The sequence below is a fragment of the Pseudochaenichthys georgianus genome, chromosome 5 (genome assembly GCF_902827115.2).
Source record: "Pseudochaenichthys georgianus chromosome 5, fPseGeo1.2, whole genome shotgun sequence".
Lineage (NCBI taxonomy): Eukaryota > Metazoa > Chordata > Actinopteri > Perciformes > Channichthyidae > Pseudochaenichthys > Pseudochaenichthys georgianus.
The window spans coordinates 45,432,600-45,452,590 of NC_047507.1; the positions used below are offsets into that span (position 1 = coordinate 45,432,600).

Sequence of the window (19,991 nt, forward strand, 5' to 3'; positions counted from 1 at the left end):
TAAGCAGTAAAGTCACGTTACAAGTCTTAAACTTGCAATCTGTATTTGCCCAAGCTCTTCATTTCTTGTTTCAGACTAAACCAGTTATTCAGTACATTTGAAACACACAAGAACACACACACTAGCAGATGCTGCTGGCAAGGCTTTGATAAACTTGTGAAATTGGTTGCCACCACTGATCCTGAAAGTAGAGATTTGAAGATAATGAAGACTAGCTGAGTGATTATTGAAGAGAAATCAACCTGATCTCACCAGAATGCGTGACTCCACCACGACTCCTTAACACCACAATGCGTGGTGGAGTGACGAACTTTGTTACATTTGCGTGTCGGCACCACGCAAACAACCCCAATGTAAAGTGAATGAGGCTCCTTTGTCGTGGTGCACACACGCATTTCTACAACGTGCATTGTGTGTAATGCAACTGTTATTTTTATTAAATTAGTTTGTTTTTAAGGAAGGCCAGAGCTTCAGCTGTGTCAAATAGATTGTTCCCTTTAGTTAACGTTATTTAAAAGATAATGATCATGTCCCCTGTATTGTATTACGAGCGTCCATTCCCATTGGATAACGGAGAATTTTACACCCGGAAGTAAGTAGCCTATTCTCCTTACTGTCGATTGATTTTACAGTGATATCTGCACTACTCATCGACTAAAAAACACCAGATTGTCCTTGTTAATTACACAACATTGATTGGTTTGAATTGTGTGCAATGCTTTTGTATTTTCCCCCTTCGATTCGGAGAAACAAATATATTTTCGGAGTTTTTGGACGGCAGAAGACACTACACTACCCAGAATCCTCAGCTATCGTTTGGGACTACACCATGTGCTTAGCTTGACAAACCCCGTGATCAGTCCTCAACCTCTGTGATTGGATGCGCGATGTTTACACAGAGCGTCCAAAGGGACTTTGAAATGGAATGAAACCCATCGACGGCACACTATTCAAAACAGGAATCGAACGTGTCCTACCCCCCTCCCCCCCTTAGGTCACAGGCTCCTCCAACAGTGCTACGCAATAAAACAGATGCACAGAAAAAATAGTGAAATAGTGCAATAAGAGTCTATATACAAGTGATTGGAATATGATATATTAGATAAATAATTTCTAAGTAGCAGCCAGATGAATGTTATTTCTAAGTTCAGGTGTTTAATAGTCTTCTGGCCTGTGGGATGAAGCTGTCTCTGTGTCTGGTGGTTTTAGTCCGAATGCTGTGGTACCGCCTGCCAGACTGCAGCAGACAGAACCGTTTGTGGCTGGGGTGATGGTGGTCTTTTATAATCCTGAGGGCTTTCTTTAAGGTTAACCTGGTATTTTTAATCAACTACATTTATTTTAGTTACTTTACAGATTTGGATTAATGATGTGAAATATAAACAACCCTTAAATCAGACTTTAGTTACACCTGAATGAAATTCAGTGAAGGTGATGGTCAAGTGTCAACAATCAGGAGAGATATTTGATAGTTGGTGCTTGAGAAGACTAAATATTTATCTGCAGATCTGTTTAAAGCATATTCATTACTCGTTATTCTCTAATAGTTCATTAAAGACTGTATATAATTGCTATTTTGCACATCCCTTTCAAGATTTCAAGATTTTCTAAGGTTTATTGACATATCATATACACAACAATGTAGTTATGCAATGAATGAACAACTTGGGTCACAGGTTCATCAACAGTGCATTACAAGACATCTATCAATGTGTATACTTCCACCATTACACTGTCGTATTCTGCACATTTCTTTAATTAAAGCCTTATTAGTTAGCACATCCTCCTATCAGGCACTAAACTGTTTTACTCTAGATATCATTTGAGTATCTTCTTGATATTTTCTATTCTATATTTATATAATTGACCTTCTACTTTTCCCACTATGTACTCTTAATATTTGAATGTTTTCATAAAATATAACGCATTCAAAAGTGCGTTACAAAAATGAAAGACATTAAGAAAAAGGCATTTTAAACAGTCATTAAAAAGCAACACAATCTTCCTGCATTGCAATTACTCTAAACGTGTAATAACGTGCTTTAACCAGTAGGTGGTTTGGGTTAAAAAGCTGTCAAGTTTACAGTGTTAACAAAATAAAATATACTGCTGTTTCTGGTTTAGTTTACGACGAATATTATTTTGTTATTGTTTTGATATTTGTAACACAAAAGCGATGGAAAAAACCCATAGCAACCAAAAAAAGATGGTATTAACATGACCCAGTCGTCTAGTACAATAATACAATAATATCAAAACAAAATATTACTACTAACTTTATTGTGAAATTAAAACAGAACGGTAAAAGAATAGTTTCCGGTGTATTCTGATGCCCGATCTCTGTAGATAAATAAAGAACTAAGACAGATGTGTAATATTTAATGCAGCCAAACCATTTATTACAATGCATTCATGTGATGACTTTCAAAGAGTAAAGCAAGCACTGCTGAATAAAGTATGATTTTCTCTTTTACGAAACCTTTTTTTTCATATGGAATGCAGTTGGAGGTCAACCAATCAAAGAACTTGAGGACTGATCACGGGGTTCATGGTGTAGTCCCAAACGATAGCTGAGGATTCTGGGTAGTGTAGTGTCTTCTGCCGTCCAAAAACTCCGTCCAAAAACTCCGAAAAAATATTTGTTTCTCCGAATCGAAGGGGGAAAATACAAAAGCATTGCACACAATTCAAACCAATCAATGTTGTGTAATTAACAAGGACAATTTGGTGTTTTTTAGTCGATGAGTAGTGCAGATATCACTGTAAAATCAATCGACAGTAAGGAGAATAGGCTACTTACTTCCGGGTGTAAAATTCTCCGTTATCCAATGGGAATGGACGCTCGTAATACAAGACATGATCATTATCTTTTAAATAACGTTAACTGAAGGGAACAATCTATTTGACACAGCTGAAGCTCTGGCCTTCCTTAAAAACAAACTAATTTAATAAAATTAACAGTTGCATTACACACAATGCACGTTGTAGAAATGCGTGTGTGCACCACGACAATGGAGCCTCATTCACTTTACATTGGGGTTGTTTGCGTGGTGCCGACACGCAAATGTAACAAAGTTCGTGACTCCACCACGCATTGTGGTGTTAAGGAGTCGTGGTGGAGTCACGCATTCTGGTGAGATCAGGTTGAGAGAAATCTAGGAGTTTTAGTGATGGACAATTCCGTTTTCTTCATCCTCCATTTGGTTCCTGTTTTTACTTCAATCTCTCTGCAGTGCTGGGTTGCGGTCGGATAATCCAAAAATCAGCTCCTAATGTCTAACCCTATCGTCTATTCCTTGACCTCTGAGTGAAAGGTCACAGGGTTAAGGGATAGTGGATAGGAGAATCCAAAATGACTTAGGAGAAGAGACTGCAGTACTTTAGAGAATCGACTGCACTTTCCCTATCCTATGTGTTTATGATGCGCCAGCGGACGTCATTGTGTGCGTCTGCTGCTGTGGGGGAACTATGGAAACTACAGTTTTCTATACAGCGGACTACAACATGGATGTTCAATAAGAACGAGGGACTCCTGTGAACTCATCTAGAGACTCTGCTCCGTGCTCTGATGCTGCTGCTTTGCTTTATGAACGTGGACAACAGAGAAACATATTCTTCAGGACCAAAGTTGGAATTGAAATCAAAAAGGAAAGTGAAACTTATGCTCGTCACCCTCTCCCTCCGGTCCACGTTAATACAAATGATCCCAATACGTATGATTGTATGAACTATGAACATCTTTTAAAAGTTGAACAAACTCCACACAGCTCAGTGAAATGCTGACTTTATTTGATCATTTCAGTAAAAACTAACGTTCATATTTCTCTTTTTGATTATAATACTGATGAACGTTCAAAACAAAGCACTTTGGCAACTTACCACCTACGTTTTAAAAAGCTTAATAAGCACCGTAACTTTCATGATATCATTTCTCCGTCATAATCGGTTGTTTCCGTGAACGGCCGACTGTTGTGTGACGGCAAATGCTGCGGCTGCAAGGCATTGTGGGGCAGCATTTTCTCCTCTCCTTTCGGTGAGGGAGGTTCAGTGGTTCCTAAGCTAAAGGAGGTTATAAAGGAAGTTTGAAACCTCCTTTCCTATCATCTAGAGCAGTGGTTCCCAACCTGGGGGGCGCCAAAGATCGCAGGGGGGGCACCAGGCCTCAGATGATTTGAGGCTAAATATCATATTTAGACTTTTTTTTTTTAAATGTAGACATATAATTGTAACGCAAAACATGATTGTCACTAAAGGCCTTGTCTCTACATTACAATAAAATATAAAAAATAATTGATTCATTCATTTGAATAACAATTCAAGTTAGTAGCTATTAAAGGCATAAACAGACAGAAATGTACAATAATTTCTTTGATAGAAATGATTCTTCTGCCCGTAAAGTGTCCAAACCAGGCTTTGCTTGGACATAAGCGCATTTTTAAAACATAGCCATTATCCACGCCGGTTTCAGTTGGATTATTTGTCAGTTGCTCCGATCAGATCGGTCTCCTCCATTTTGTAGATTATTTACGACTTTTGAATCCACATAAACACATCGGCAAAATCCGGCTTACTTTGATTATGTGTTTTAAACAGTTTAATCCCTTTGTGAATTGTTTCCACTTGCGCCGTCCTTTAGTTCCTTCATACAGCGGGAATCCAAATGAATTAATCCTGAGTCCAATAACCATCAAAGTCACTCCAATAGTGCTCCTTAATTACGCTTTCATCCTCCTTTAACAAAATACGTTACATTCATCCAGTTGGTGACAAAAGTTGTAGCATTTTTGAGACTTTTTAAAACTTGAATTACCGCTGATGCGCTCCCCCCCCCCCCCCCCCCTAGTGTGGACACCCACTGTAGACATATATCTAATCATTCATAAAAAAACAATGATCCGTTATTATTAATAAATCACTTACCAGTGGTGAGCCGCCAGGGCCCTCTTGGCCCTCTCTGAGGGCCTAAGATATTCTAAAAAATAATATTTTAAAACATAAAAATGTATATATTTTTCATTAGTTTTACAAAAATAACTTCATTTAATTGTATTTAAAATAACATTTACAAAGAACTAAATCCTTCGAATCTGACTGTTCAGTTTCTGTTTGAATGTGAAGGGTGAAATGAAAGAAGCTCGTCTCTGCGAGTTACGTGAAGACAGGAGCTGATTGGTGGTCCAGCTGTAGGGCCCGCTATAGAGTGGCGAAGTCCCTCCCCTTCCGGTGGACCTCCATGGGACCTTATTTCGAAAAAATTATGTATTGAAGTCAATGGAGAGAGAAAGATTATCTTTCGATCCCGTTTGAATTGTGCCACGAATTACACATATGATTGTCAATTTAAAAGATAATTTTGCAAGTCAAAAAAAACGTGTCGTAAAACTGTGAAGTAACACATTTGTTTGTGTGAAACGCTCAATGAACTACATCTCTGGTCTCGCAGAACAACACACCAAGATGGCCGTCACTACTGTCTTGTCAACAAAACGATTGACTACCCTCACTTTCACCACAATGAAACACGTCCAGAAGAATGTCATGCAAAGCTGCCTGCCTTCCTTTGATTCTGTCTGAACTGCCTGGTCTTTTTAATGTTTAATGTCAACCGTTTGTGCAGATAGCATGAAGTACGATCGACGATCGCCGATGCTAGCGTTAGCATTTCTCCCCCGGGCTTAAATGGTGTATTATAGAATGATCACACCGGTGACAGTACTCTTCAAAGGGTTCACGAAATATGACTACTACTCTTACGGTTTAACATTTTGGGTTACTTGATGTTACTTGATGTTAAGGTTAATACAAATTACAAGGCTAAGGCTGTAATGTTAACTAATGTGCTTGCTACTAGCTAGGTAGCTAACTTGATCCAGCCACTCCTGGTCCTTTCATCAGACGGGAAGCGAAAGAACGAGCAAGACCCATTGCAGCTATGATAACAACCTGGTACTAAGCACACAGGCATCTTGTTAAAGTTATCTTATCTTAGCCAGTGCCATAGATAAATTATATCTATATGGCGCTGATCTTAGCTATCTCTCAGTGGAGGAAAACAATTGTGACATCACTTACGCAACTCTGGGATTTGTAGTCTTTCTAGTTGGCTATTTTTCAGTCTTATATTTCAACAGTTTTATGACAAACTGTGACTTTTTTGACATGGAAATAATTTTTTAAGATTGACAAACATCATATGTGTAATTCGTGGCACAATTCAAACGGGATCGAAAGATACGCTTTCTCTCTCCATTGACTTCAATACATTATTTTTCCGATATAAGGTCCCATGGACCGGAAGTAGATGGGCGTGACTTCGCCACTCTATAGTAACTCCACGAGAGAGTAATGTCAAGTGACAGTACAATTGACCAATCATATCTTCCCTCTAAATGGGTGGGCTTTATTTTCGCGGACTTTATGACAAGTTCTGCCAGCTGTGAAGTGTATGCATGTGTATAAAGCATAGACTGCATGTGTGAAGTGGTGCAGTGACGCGTCCTAAAACCCGGAAGTAATCTGTGCTCGGGTTCCCTCGACAGAAAGCAGTGGGATTTCTCCATAGGATTTTGGAAAATAGCTCAAAATAAGGTCTGTGGAAAACGAGCCTGTTAGATAAATGCACGTTTTGTTCAGACGGATAATATCCACATGTCGACCCTACTTTTATTATTTTCTAATCATAAATCTAATCGATAGATTTATGATCGATAGATTTATGATTAGCATAAGTTCGTTCATGATGGCTCACGTCAGTGATAGTTATCATCGTTCGAAATTATTTTCAAGATTGAGTTACAATGATAAAAAGGATCAGCTGAATGACCCGCCATCAAGTGCTTCATCCAAAAGGACAGGAGGATGGACTTTGTGTTTCAGTGATTTATCATCAAAGGTAGGCCAAGTCATTTTCAATGCGGGCCGCCGTGCCGACTTAATTGATGTGTAATTGTTACTTGGCTGTGGGTGCCCTGTCATGATAGGTGTTTATATAAACGGTGTTGTTCTGTGTGGTCGCTGTCATTGATGCGTTTTGCACCCCGGGCCGCTGTTTTGATATTCCGCTGAAGTTTACGCTGTGACGTGATAACTCTTCTTTTTTGTTTCTTTTTTTTCGAGGGAAGGGGGGGTCAGAGGGCCTAGGTATAAAAGTCACGGCTCGCCACTGTCACTTACATTACATGACAAGCAGGATAACATGTTTTAAAATGAATGAAAGTTTATTTATTAAAAAACATATAGGCGATTCTAAAAATGAATAAAACCTGATTCAAGTTACCTCAGAAGGCAGAATATAAAAACGGAATTTATGAAAATAGAATATATCTCAACGAAACAACACTAGTACCATTGATGATTCCTAAAGTGTAAAAAGGAAAAGGAATAAAACACATTATCTGTTTGTGTAAATGATCCCTTCTTGCCTCACATGACCAATAGTACACTTGGCTTTTCACAAAAAAGTCTGAAGCGCAGGTAGCAGCGCCTAGAGATTTAGATATAGGAATATCTTGACTAAAAATAGTAAAGTGATGCTCATTAAAAAAATTAAGCATTTCACATCCACAGTACATTTTCAAAAATGCAACAAGTTTAGGATACCTTGCAAACCACAAATGTACAGACTGTATCAGAATGACAAAGCGGTGTGTGTGTGTGTGTGTGTGTGTGTGTGTGTGTGTGTGTGTGTGTCCTTGTCCAGGAGGTTCAACGGTGCACTGCGGTTATGAAGCTCACGTCAGAGCACTCCAACCACCCCGACAACAAGCACAAGAACAGATATATCAACATCATAGCCTGTGAGTACACACTTCAACACACCATAATGTATACCATGTTCTATGTTCTTGATATAATACCCACATATCCTGTAATTCAATTTGCTGCAATAAATATAAGACACTTTTAATTTAAGTGTCGTAAGCTGTGAAGAGATCTCAGACTCAGCCAGTCCACACATCTGACAGACCTGATACTCATTATTTCCCATACGTTTCCTACATTAACCAGGGAGATGCAAATCATATTCAGCTCTGAAATGATAGTCAAACGCATTTCATCCAAGTGGTAACTAATGTTGCAACCAGTTCCACCCAGTTTTGCTAGTTTTTATTTAACATTTGTTGAAACATTTAGTATATGTGTTAATGGTTAACCAGACCAACAAACTACCACAAACCCTGCTGTGCTAAAACGCCACACACAGGCCGATGAATACTTGATTCTGTAATAAATATTTCACATGTCTCAGCATCATGGTGAGATAGCAGCTCAGTCTTATGTTTATCAGGGTGCATGCTGGGAGCTAAAGGCAGGCCCATGCTGTTTAAAAGTCTGTACAAGCTAAACCACAGACCAGAGTGTGTACCACAGAGGTGAATGTGCTTCCTGGTTGGCAGCAGGTGACTTGGAAGGGTCCCAACGTTACAACATGACATGGTGAGATGTGTGTGTGAGCTCATTCACACAAACACACTCACTGTGTGTGTGTGTGTGTGTGTGTGTGTGTGTGTGTGTGTGTGTGTGTGTGTGTGTGTGTGTGTGTGTGTGTGTGTGTGTGTGTGAACCGCTCTGTTTCCTCCTCAGACGACCACAGCAGGGTGAAGCTGAGGCCGCAGGCTGGGAAGGACTCCAAACACTCAGACTACATCAACGCTAACTATGTGGATGTGAGTACTTCCACTGGGAAGCCTCCAACACTGATCTGTGTGTGTGTGTGTGTGTGTGTGTGTGTGTGTGTGTGTGTGTGTGTGTGTGTGTGTGTGTGTGTGGTGTGTGCGTGTGTGCGTGTGTGCGTGTGTGCGTGCGTGCGTGCGTGTGTGCGTGTGTGTGTGTGTGTGTGTGTGTGAGTAGAGAAATCATTTTGGAGATGATGGCGCAAGAGCAGAATCAAGCCTCCAGGGATATATCTTAGATATAATCTCCAGTTTCAGACTGGAATGATGAATGATGTCGTTTGTTATTCATCCATTAGGGTTTTAACAAGCCTAACGCTCACATCGCTGCCCAGGGACCCCTCAAGTCCACCTTTGACGACTTCTGGCGGATGGTGTGGGAGCAAAATACCGGCGTCATTGTCATGATCACCAACTTAGTGGAGAAAGGCCGGGTACGCTCTGAATCTCACACAGACTCAATGTATATGTGTGTGTTTATAGGGAGGTTTAAACAAATGTCATAACTTGTCAAAAGCTCCCCCCCCCCCCATTACACAGTGATTACACTAAATGGAAAGACAAAAGAAAGCATTATTCCCTGCTGCTCGGGCTCAGGATAAATTAGTTTCTCACTGCAGTCATTTGGACTTCAAAACACATTGTAACTAACACAATCAAAAAACAATTAGGGCTAATTATAGATTAGCCAATTCCATGGTTCTGGTGTTCTGGCTCACAAAGGCAACACTAATATACAGGGGGCATACATCAGGGCAGCTTAATAATATGTTTACTCAGGCTCATGTTTTCTCAGTTTCATTATACAGACATATTCTCATGTTAGACTTTAATGTGCATGTAGCTGTATCTACAGAGCCACATATAGAAGGAAAACAAGAAAGAAAAATAGTACACAAAGAAATCAATACAAATGTTCTCAATCTCATGTTTGTTCTTTTTTGGATGTGTGAAAAACGTTTCCACAGAAACGTGTTACACTGACAGAATCGTAATGCACATGCACTATTTATCTGATTCATGTGTGTGTGTTTGTTCTACAGAGAAAATGTGAACAGTACTGGCCGACAGAGAACAGTGAAGAGTACGGCAACATGCTGGTGACTCTGAAGAGCTCTAAAGTTCACGCCTGCTATACGGTGCGCCGCTTCACTCTTCGGAACACTAAAGTCAAAAAGGTGAGAGTGAGAGGGAAGGAGTGACACAGGCAGCATGTGTTGGGGGGTGCTAGGCACAGAGCACAGAGAGCTGGTGGGGGGTCTGTTTGTTCCTCTCTGCACATCTAAAGCTGTTCTGCTGCGACAGGGCAGAACAACGTCTCTAATGAAGCTGTAATGTGTTGACAAACCAGAAACATGAAGCTGGTGTGGCTCAGGTAACGGTGTCACCAGATGGGTTTTGGGGTGCTGTTGGGTAGCTTGACATTTCATAGAGGCAGTGGCGGCGCCAGGGGGGCGCTAGAGGGTGCTGAAGCATCCCCCAGGATAGCCATAGCACCCATAGCCATAGTCTTTTTTGATGTGTGAAATCCATAATTTGAAAAAGGATTGATTAGAAAGTAATATGCTACAGTACGAGTAGCCTACTTCTGGGTCTCTGTGTTTCATTCAAGCTCTGCTCTGTGTGTGTGTGTGTGTGTGTGTGTGTGTGTGTGTGTGTGTGTGTGTGTGTGTGTGTGTGTGTGTGTGTGTGTGGCACGAGCCATTTTGTGCGCGAGCGTGCGAGAGAGAGAGCGGGCGCACCGGTGGGTATCTACCGAAGATCGTTGTGGTTAGCATCTGGTGCTAGCTAGCCAAGCTAACGGATATAAGGAGCTTTTTCAACAACAAGGTGGAGGGAGAACTCTCTCCTGTCAGAAGAAAAAGTAAATCTGTTTCCAGTTGTGTTTCATCTGGGTGTTGAGAGGTATCCATAGAGCTCCTAATGTAGCTCTCAAAGTGCACCAGATTGATGCTTTTAACTTCAATATTTAATTGACTGTTACAATGAAGGCTCGATAATCAGCTCACGGTATATAGGTGTAAGCAGGGGTCAAGTGCTAAAAAAAATTATAAGTGGGGGGTGAACCTAACACCCTCTAAGGGTCCGGGGGCATGCTCCCCCGGGAAGATTTTTTTTTAAATGTTGAAGTTAAATGCATCAATCTGGTGCACTTTGAGAGCAACATTAATAATAATAATAATAATAAATAATATATAATATTTTTATAGCGCCTTTCAGGAAACCCAAGGTCGCTTTACAAGTCGGGTAGGGGGGGGGGGGAGTAGGGAAAAAAAAAAAGGCAGACAGGTTAAGGGGGTGGGGGGGGAAGTAGTGGAAAAATAAACCTATTAAACTAACTATACAGTGGGGAAAGCCGTGGTAAAAAGGTGCGTTTTGAGGGCTTTTTTGAAAATGTCCAGGGTTGGGGCGCTGCGGATTTCGGGGGGGGAGAGAGTTCCAGAGGGTGGGGGATGCCACACTGAAGGCTCTGTCACCAAAAGTCCGCAACCTGGTGCGGGGGGTGGAGAGGAGATCCTCTCCAGATGATCTTAGCTTCCGGGATGGAGTGTAGTAGCGGAGAAGGTCAGACAGGTATTGGGGGGCGAGGGCATGGAGGGATTTGTAAGGAGATCTATGGATACATCTCTCAACACCCAGATGAAACAGAACTGGAAACAGATTTACTATTTCTTTATGGATATTTTACAAATCACTCCCCTTTTAAACTGTATTCTTGTTTTACTGTCATATATATATATTATATATATATATATATATATATATATATATTATATATATATATATTCATACCTGTTTTTAATTTAAGCTCTTGTTTTGTTATGCCTATAATGATCATATAAACGTGTGTCTCAGAAATACTTATTTACATAAATCGTGACCAAACCGTTTGAGACCCACTGAGATAACTTAGACTAAAGTTAACTATCTAAACACTGAGAGTCCTTTACTTCACCTGAGCTGAGGTTATCTGAGACTCTCAGTCTGACAGGAGAGAGTTCTCCCTCCACCTTGTTGTTGAAAAAGCTCCTTGTATCCGTTAGCTTGGCTAGCTAGCACCAGATGCTAACCACAAAGATCTCCGGTACCGGTGCGCTCTCTCTCTCTCTCTCTCTCTCTCTCTCTCTCTCTCTCTCTCTCTCGCGCACGCACACAAAATGGCTCGTGACACACACACACACACACACACACACACACACACACACACACACACACACACACACACACACACACACACACACACACACACACACACACACACACACACACACACACACACACACACACACACACACACACACACACACACAGAGCAGAGCTTGAATGAAACACAGAGACCCAGAAGTAGGCTACTTGTACTGTAGCATATTACTTTCTAATCAATCCTTTTTCAAATGATGGATTTCACACATCAAAAGACCTACATGTCTTGGGGGTGTTTAGTGCTTCAGCACCCCGTGGCGCCGCCACTGTCAGGGAATAGGGGTCTTTGGGCATGTCTGCAGTATTGAAGAGTAACAATGGATGTGTAAAGAGACCTTGATATGGCGTCGGAGCAGGACCCCGTTCATTCCTATGAAAGTTCCTCAGAATGGTGCATCAGAAGCCAAAGGCCCTGACTCTGAGCAGAAGAACCCGTATGTGGGCCCTCAGAGAACTGGACTTGAGTTGCACTCTGCTCTCAGAGACAGCAGCCCAGCCTCAGCTGTACGACTATCAGTTCATTACAATAATGTTAAACCATTACAAACTGCAGTTGAACACACAACTCATGAGCTATTACCTCTCCTATTTAGTTTCATAAGTATATGTGGGTTTGATCCCATTGGCCAGGGGCGGCCAATATGTTACTGCAAAGAGCCACATCAAACACACCCCTCCTTCTCTCTTTTGTTCTCAGCCTTTCTCTGTGCTCCTTCACTTTCTTCCTCCCCTCTCTCTGTCACACACAGATAAAATGACAATCTAAAACGTTATACACACACACACACACACACACACACACACACACACACACACACACACACACACACACACACACACACACACACACACACACACACACACACACACACACACACACACACACACACACACACACACACACACACACACACACACACACACACACACACACACACACAGAGAGAGACACGCATAGCTCTGCTCAGACAGATTTATTGTAGATACCATAATATTGACAGAAATGGAATCAAACCGCTCCTACCAGTATTCAGAGGCCAGTTAACATAACAACATAACAATGAACATTGTGTGCACTCACACACAAACTGTCAGTAAACAAAATTGAAAAGGTTTTTTATCTTACTTTAAATTAGTGGGACTTCTGACATTCCTTGCTTTGAACAATCCTCCTCAAATCTGGCTTGCATTCCGTTGTGGCCACTCGAAGCAAATCTCTCACATGTGTGTCAGTCAGAACAGATCGATGCTTGGATTTCACGTGTTTCAGGGTAGAACACAGACTCACAGACGTATGTTGACCCAAACATTGAAAGTAGCTTGAGCACAGCCCGTTTGACATTGGGGTATTTTCCGATTGGCACAGTTTTCCAGAACTCAAGGGTCCCTTCCCTCAGAACAGGTTTCAGTCGGTCATCCTCTGAAAGTTCGATCATCTCCAACTCGGCCACCGCCTCGTCCTTGACCAGCGGGGCTTTCAAACAGTCCGTCTCAGCATTAAAAGGATCGACGAGGAACGTAATCTGTGGTCTTTTCACATGTAGATCATGGAACCGGGTCGCAAAGTTTTCCTGCAGGGTTTCAATCAATGTTGCATAACGGGCTGTCTGCTTTTTCCGGGTGGCACCGGTGGCTTGTGCGCTTGCTTTTAGCAGAGAGGGGAAATGCGCTAATTCTCCCTTTTGAAGATGTGTCTTAAACAGTTTCAGTTTGTTAACAAACGCAAATACACTTTGCACTAGGTCAGGCAGCATTTTTAACTTTCCCTGCAGATCCAGGTTCAGTCTGTCAAGACGACACAGCATGTCGACCAAAAAGGCCAGATCCATAATCCACTTGGGGTCTGAGAGCTCCGGATAATCCTTGTCCTTCTGTTCCATGAACAGTTTCACAGCATCCAACAGCTCAAAGAAGCGAGGCAGCACTTTGCCTTTAGAAAGCCACCTCACAGTGCAGCGGCAGGTCTCCTGGAAGCCCTTGGTCGAGTTCAGCGATGAGATTCTTAAATTGCCTGTGGTTAAGAGCATGCGTGCGGATGTAGTTTACGATTTCCATCACAGGCTTCATGACGTTGTCTAAACTCAGTGATTTGGACACAAGTTGCTCCCGGAATGATGCAGTGGAAATTTCAAAAGTCGGGAAATGTGCTTTGCACAGCCCCACAAGCCTGTTCACAGATCCGACCATAGATGGCGCTCCATCCGTGGCTATTGCAGTGAGTTTCTGCTTGGGCACATTTGCTCCCACAAACACATTTATCATTGTTTCTTTTACATCGATGCCACGGGTTCTGTATCACAATATCAAGGAGTTCTTCTTTTACAACACAATCCTTTGAGACCGATCATGCAAATATTGCCAGCTGAGGTTCGTCTTGTATGTCACAAGACTCATCCAATGCCACACTGAAAAACTCACATGTTTGAGGATCAGAGTGTAACTGCGCTTCAATGGCGGTGTTAATGTCCCATATTCTGCGTTCAACAGTGCGGCGGGACAGTTGGACGTCTGATACCGCTTGTTTCAGTTTTTTGTTTTCTGGAAACAAGATTTCAACCACGTTACTGAGGCATTTTTTAACAAACTCCCCTTCATTGTGCTTCTTTTTAGCTCGTGCTATGTTCCAAGCAACTTGATAAGATAAGAGTTACGGTCTCCGAGTGCTTCGTTATTTTTTTGAAAAACTGTGTCTGCTTTTCTGCCTGACCTTTCAAGGTGTTTATCTTCTGCTTGCGAAGTAAGCATGGTCGATGCTAGCATGGAGTGAGGTGAAATGGCGCTTATTAGAAGTATTCGTTGTTCTCCCGTCCCAGGAGAGTAGCTTAAAATAAGGAGACCAATGGAGTCTCTCAAAAGGTTCAAATGGGTTACTTTAATTATAGTGCGGTAATGGAACAAACAGAAGGTGGTTCGAGAGAGCTGCTGCAGCTGCCGTCTCGCAGTCGCGGCCGTGGAGAGAGAGCCAACAAAGCTCCGTCACCTAACTATATATCTCATCATTTGGCTCCTCCTCTTCAATGGCGGCAATGGTGACGCAGGGGGACCTCCCACCTCGGTCTTCTATGTCCGATATCGCGTAAAACAGAGGATTTAGACGTTGTGTCTTCATTGTATAACTCCACACGTCTCTTCTCCTCATACTCTCTTTTATGACTTTTTATTTAATGCATTTTAACGGCTGTAATCGTTGCTAATTAAAAAACGGAAGTTAAGCTCACAGTTGCTATAACAGAGACTTCTTCCGGTAAAGCTTTTCAAAATAAACTTTAGCAACAACGTTAGCCACAGACGAATGCTAACCGGAAATGTTTTCAGAATAAAACAGTTTTAAGCTTACTGTATGTTTAAACTAAATTACGTCATTAAACATTGATTTTAATTTCTTACACGCTGAAGATTTGAAGCCTTGAAATGGGTTAATGCTGTCTGGCATATAAGACAAAATGGCTTGCAATTGCGTTCGATAAATACATTTGAACTCTCCCACTCTACTAAAAACGTCCTATGTTCGTCTTCATATTTTTGCTTAGCTGTGCATTTCTTCCCTGCCATTTTAGAATCAAACTCAGTTCATGGTCAGATAGTGTTTAATCAACGATAGGTTGTCCCCCCCTCAAAGGTGATTGGTTCACTGCATCGCAGGTATTATTGTGATTGGCTCTTGGGCCACATCAAAATTAGATGCGCTGCCATCCTCTCATACTGACAACTGACACCACACATACACACGTAGGGAAAGCCGGGACGAAAGTAACACGGGACGAAAGTAACACGGGACGAAAGTAACACGGGACGAAAGTAACACGGGACGAAAGTAACACGGGACGAAAGTAACGGAGCGATTTTATCCGAGCCCAAACAACTTTGACCGGCCAAATTACGTCAGAATTATCAGCATTCAATACTTAACAGACCTACTCAATATCAGGTTTAACTGTCAGGAGCCGCATGCGGCTCGAGAGCCGCGGGTTGGCCACCCCTGCCATAGGCTATAGGGCTGAACTCCTGACCTCACCACACACGTCAATAACACACTTTTCATCTTTTCATTCCACACGTCCACTTATTTATATATCATTACTCTAATATACAATATATATTCTACTGAACAGGGTTTCATTTGATATGATAAACTTTATGTTATTTAGTGGGAATGCTGATACAGCATTCCAACTACTTCTTCTACGCACAAATTCTTTATTCTTATTATTCCACCGGGTTATTTTGCGCCTCTTCTGCTCCCACATTCCACATCGCAGAAACTCCGTTCAAACATCAAAACGTTCAGCTCGATCGGGAATCGATGACTATTACCGTTCTCATTCATAACTTTCAGAATTCCAGGGATATATCCCATAATTCATCACATTTGTAACATGGAGAAACTCTTCAGACTTGAAAAATCTTCATGCGACTTCATACTTTCACTCCTTCAGAAACCTCATTCCAACTTTAAAATGTTACACATCTTTCTGACATTATTCGTGTTAGACAACTTTTAAATCAGATTCATACTTTTAGAAATATTAAACATTATTCAGACCTTGGTAAAGAGGCCTTCTTCAGATTTTAACATTAGTGTGCATTGCGCAGCTCGTTAAGGCTAGAGCGTGTGATGTCACAGCTAGAGTGGGGGACAGCTTGAAATTTGCCTTCATATTTTTTTTTTTAAACCTGCCATAATTCCCAAACCCTACACTCCTGAGACAGAATTATTCATGAAAAACGTAGGAAAACCTCTCCTAAGTTGGAAAATAAAAAAATATTTAACAGAAAAAATGCCTCTTGAGGGCATGAAGTGACAAAAACGTTCAACATGTCTCCATTAAGGCCCATTGTATATTCAGCCTGATCTTTCCTCACAGCAGCAGCCGCACACCTTTAGTTAAACTGCCAAAAAGGCCACATTATTGACCCGGAAGTACACAAAAAGCACACTTCAAATATTCAAGGCCCTTGAGATGCTTCACGCTTTGAAATGTCACCGATATCTGCTACGGTTCTTCAACAAAAGTTCACATGTAAGAGGTTTATCTCTCATTCATTCTCACTGATTACTGCACATCACCATGGTAACCTTTGATCTCTGGACACACACACAGGTGTTTCCTAACGTCGTCACCTCAAACACCTGTGTGATGATGTCATAACTCCAACTGACATGCTCAGAACGCCACCAAACATCATATGATGGTTAACACTGTGGCCCTCAACAGCTCTACGTCAAATCTGATGTTACATAATGTGGTGTTACCATGGCAACACATCCCTTGCCATAAAACACGATGTTGCTGTAACTCCAATGGACACGGTCCGATCGTCCCCCAATCTTCACCTGTATATCACCGGTTCATGGCACAACAGCTGTACGCCAAATCTGAGATCTCACCATATGCCGTTTCCATGGCAGCGTTGCCATGGAAACGGCATATGGTGAGATCTCAGCTGAAATATCGTGTTTTACGGCGAGGGATGCGTATCCCTCGCCGTAAAACACGATATTTCTATAACTCCTATGAAAATGTTCAAAAAGTGCTCAAACTTCACATGTGTGCTTACAGTCCAGCCGTGAATACATCTACGTGACGGTTTTGAGATTTCTTCCAATGCAGTTGCCATGGCAACATAATGCTCGCTATGACACGGTTTTCTCATAACTTCAGTGAAAATGCTCCAAACGGCCTAAAACTTCACAGGTTTGGTAACGATGCAGTCATCAACATATCTAAGTGTATTATGGGGTGTCATCAAATACCGTTGCCATGGCGACAGATCATTCGCCAAAAGTTTGCAGTTCAAATATTCTGCTGCTTTTCCAAGCCTTTTTACTTTCTTTTCTTCTCTTATCATACATTCAAGCCCCCAGTGTTCATGTATCATTTCAATCTAAATTCTTCACTTTCTTCTTACACATTACATTTCAGCATAGCAGTTCAGCATCATCTTTTCAGCATAAAGCATTCCCACAGGCATTGCATTCTCTATAGTTCCATCCTATTGTACATACTTTATTATTCCTGCATTTGACTTGCCCCATTTTAATTGCACTCTTTATTTCTTTATATCCTAAGTAAATCCTATCTTGCGCTGTATGCAAGACGTTTACTGCCAACACTATGCTGTAGTTTGTTCATAGGCTAGTGAAACCTTTACCTATTTTAATCTACTTTCGACCGTTGCGAGGATTTGGAGGCAAGATCACATCGCTGTAATATCCGCATTATAGGAGTGAAGGAAGGACGGGAGCATGGGAAGCACCCATCTCAGTTTGTGGCTGATATGCTAAAGGTTTCCCTTAGTCTCGACAAGACCCCGACCCCCAACGGTGACCAGATCCGGCTGCTGCCGGACTTTACTCAGGCGGTGAGTAAACAGCGGGCAGCCTTTAACAAGGTGAGAGGGCTGCTGCGGAGCTGCGAGGGAGTGTGCTTCGGCCTGAAATACCCTGCCAACATCGGGGGGCCACGAGGCAAGTTTCAGCAATTCAAAACTGGCAAAGGAGTTCGTTCTTAACAAGGTGGTGTGCAAGGCTTCATAATGGACTTGTTCTGGTGAGTATTGGCCAAGGGCTAACATTCCAGCTCCATATGCTGTAGATGGAGAAGAGAAACAACTTGGCCGGACAATATTATTTTTCTCCATATCTATAATTCTCAGGATTTCCCATTTGATAACGTATATTTTTTCTTTATTATTCTTGCTGGGAAATAAATTGAGGCAAGCTACGCCACGGACAACAATATCATTGTGTAACCATATGGGACATGTTGGAGCACCACCCAATGGCGGTGGTGGAAGGTTCACCTCTGCTCCGCGCCGTCCCTTGATGAGTGGTCAAGGGAAGGAAGGAAGGAAGAAGGACTCAGACACCGAGATATGAGATAAGCAATAAGCTGAGTTTACTGGTAAAAGGCAACAGTACAGAAATACGTACAAAATACAGAGTACCCCGTACAAAATACAGAGTACCCTGGACTCAAGTTCTACCACCGTGCGACATACGTATCACTACAGCCAGTCAGAACAAGAGTGTCCAGTATTGAAATGTTACAGTATTTATACACAGCGGGGAGGAGTTGTGAAGGTTGCTCCTCCCTTCATATCTTCTAATTTGTTGTTCACTCCTGAGCGACCCCCAAGCAGTGAGTCAGCTGGTGTTGATTTTGTCTGGTCCGTCCCCTCTCTTTACAGTGTGTGTGTGCAAGTATGACGTCTCTTCCAAAGAGCACGTCCTGTTCTGAGTGAAACAGTCTCTATTATCAAAGCTTAGTTACATTACAACATTTGATTAGGTCAGCTGAGACCCCCTTGCACCGTATGCAAAACTCACACCCTACACAGAGCAGCAGGGAAACAGTTAACACCTTATCCTAACTTCCTGTTGTGTCCTCAAACCCCCTTGCAAAAACATCCGTTGATCACTCACACACATTCAAAGGTCACTCCAGGGATTTGACCTAATCAGTCAAACCACATGACATGACATTTTCAGAATACAGCTTACAGTCAGCAATGTTAATACATTTGATCTCACAATTTCCATAACAGATGTTTCACTTTATGTTGCACATAACAGGTATAGTAATCAATTATTTAATTATATTTCGTTGTACAACAATCAAACAATAATGAGAAGTTACATCACCCACTACCCCAGCAGCCAAACAGTAGCAACAATCATACAGCATATAGCCACTGCAATGAGCACACATCATTTATGGAATCTCATGTGATCTCTAAATGAATATAGAAATATGCTGAATTAAACTTTTCAATATAACACTATAGCTGGAAACTGTGAACACCTTTAGACATTAACGTTTTATTGTATTGAGCCTTAACATGTTCAGGGCTGTTACATTACCTAGCTGATATTTCAAACTAGGATGTCGCTATATTCAGCATTGCCTGGTCAGCTGAAGAGAAGGAGCTATATTGAGTTAATTGTTCAGTTCCCATGGGGGGCTCGCATGGTAAGCAGTTTAGGAGAAGAGGTTTACTGGAAGTGCAAGCAGTCTCCATGCGGGAGACAAGCATAACGTTTGTCGTGTTGTCATTGTGTTTTATGTTTGTGAAAAAGTATGTGTATAAGTGCTCATCCTCCCCTTCCCACCC

General features: G+C 41.7%; 1 protein-coding gene across 1 annotated transcript in view; it reads left to right on the forward strand.

The window, feature by feature from the left end:
* LOC117446707 (receptor-type tyrosine-protein phosphatase gamma-like) overlaps window positions 1-19,991 on the forward strand; it is a 673,776-nt gene that overhangs the window by 627,273 nt on the left and 26,512 nt on the right. Inside the window, 4 exon segments of the mRNA XM_034083054.1 lie at window positions 7,700-7,796; window positions 8,584-8,666; window positions 8,972-9,106; window positions 9,716-9,850. Of these exon segments, the coding sequence (XP_033938945.1) occupies window positions 7,700-7,796; window positions 8,584-8,666; window positions 8,972-9,106; window positions 9,716-9,850 (450 nt within the window).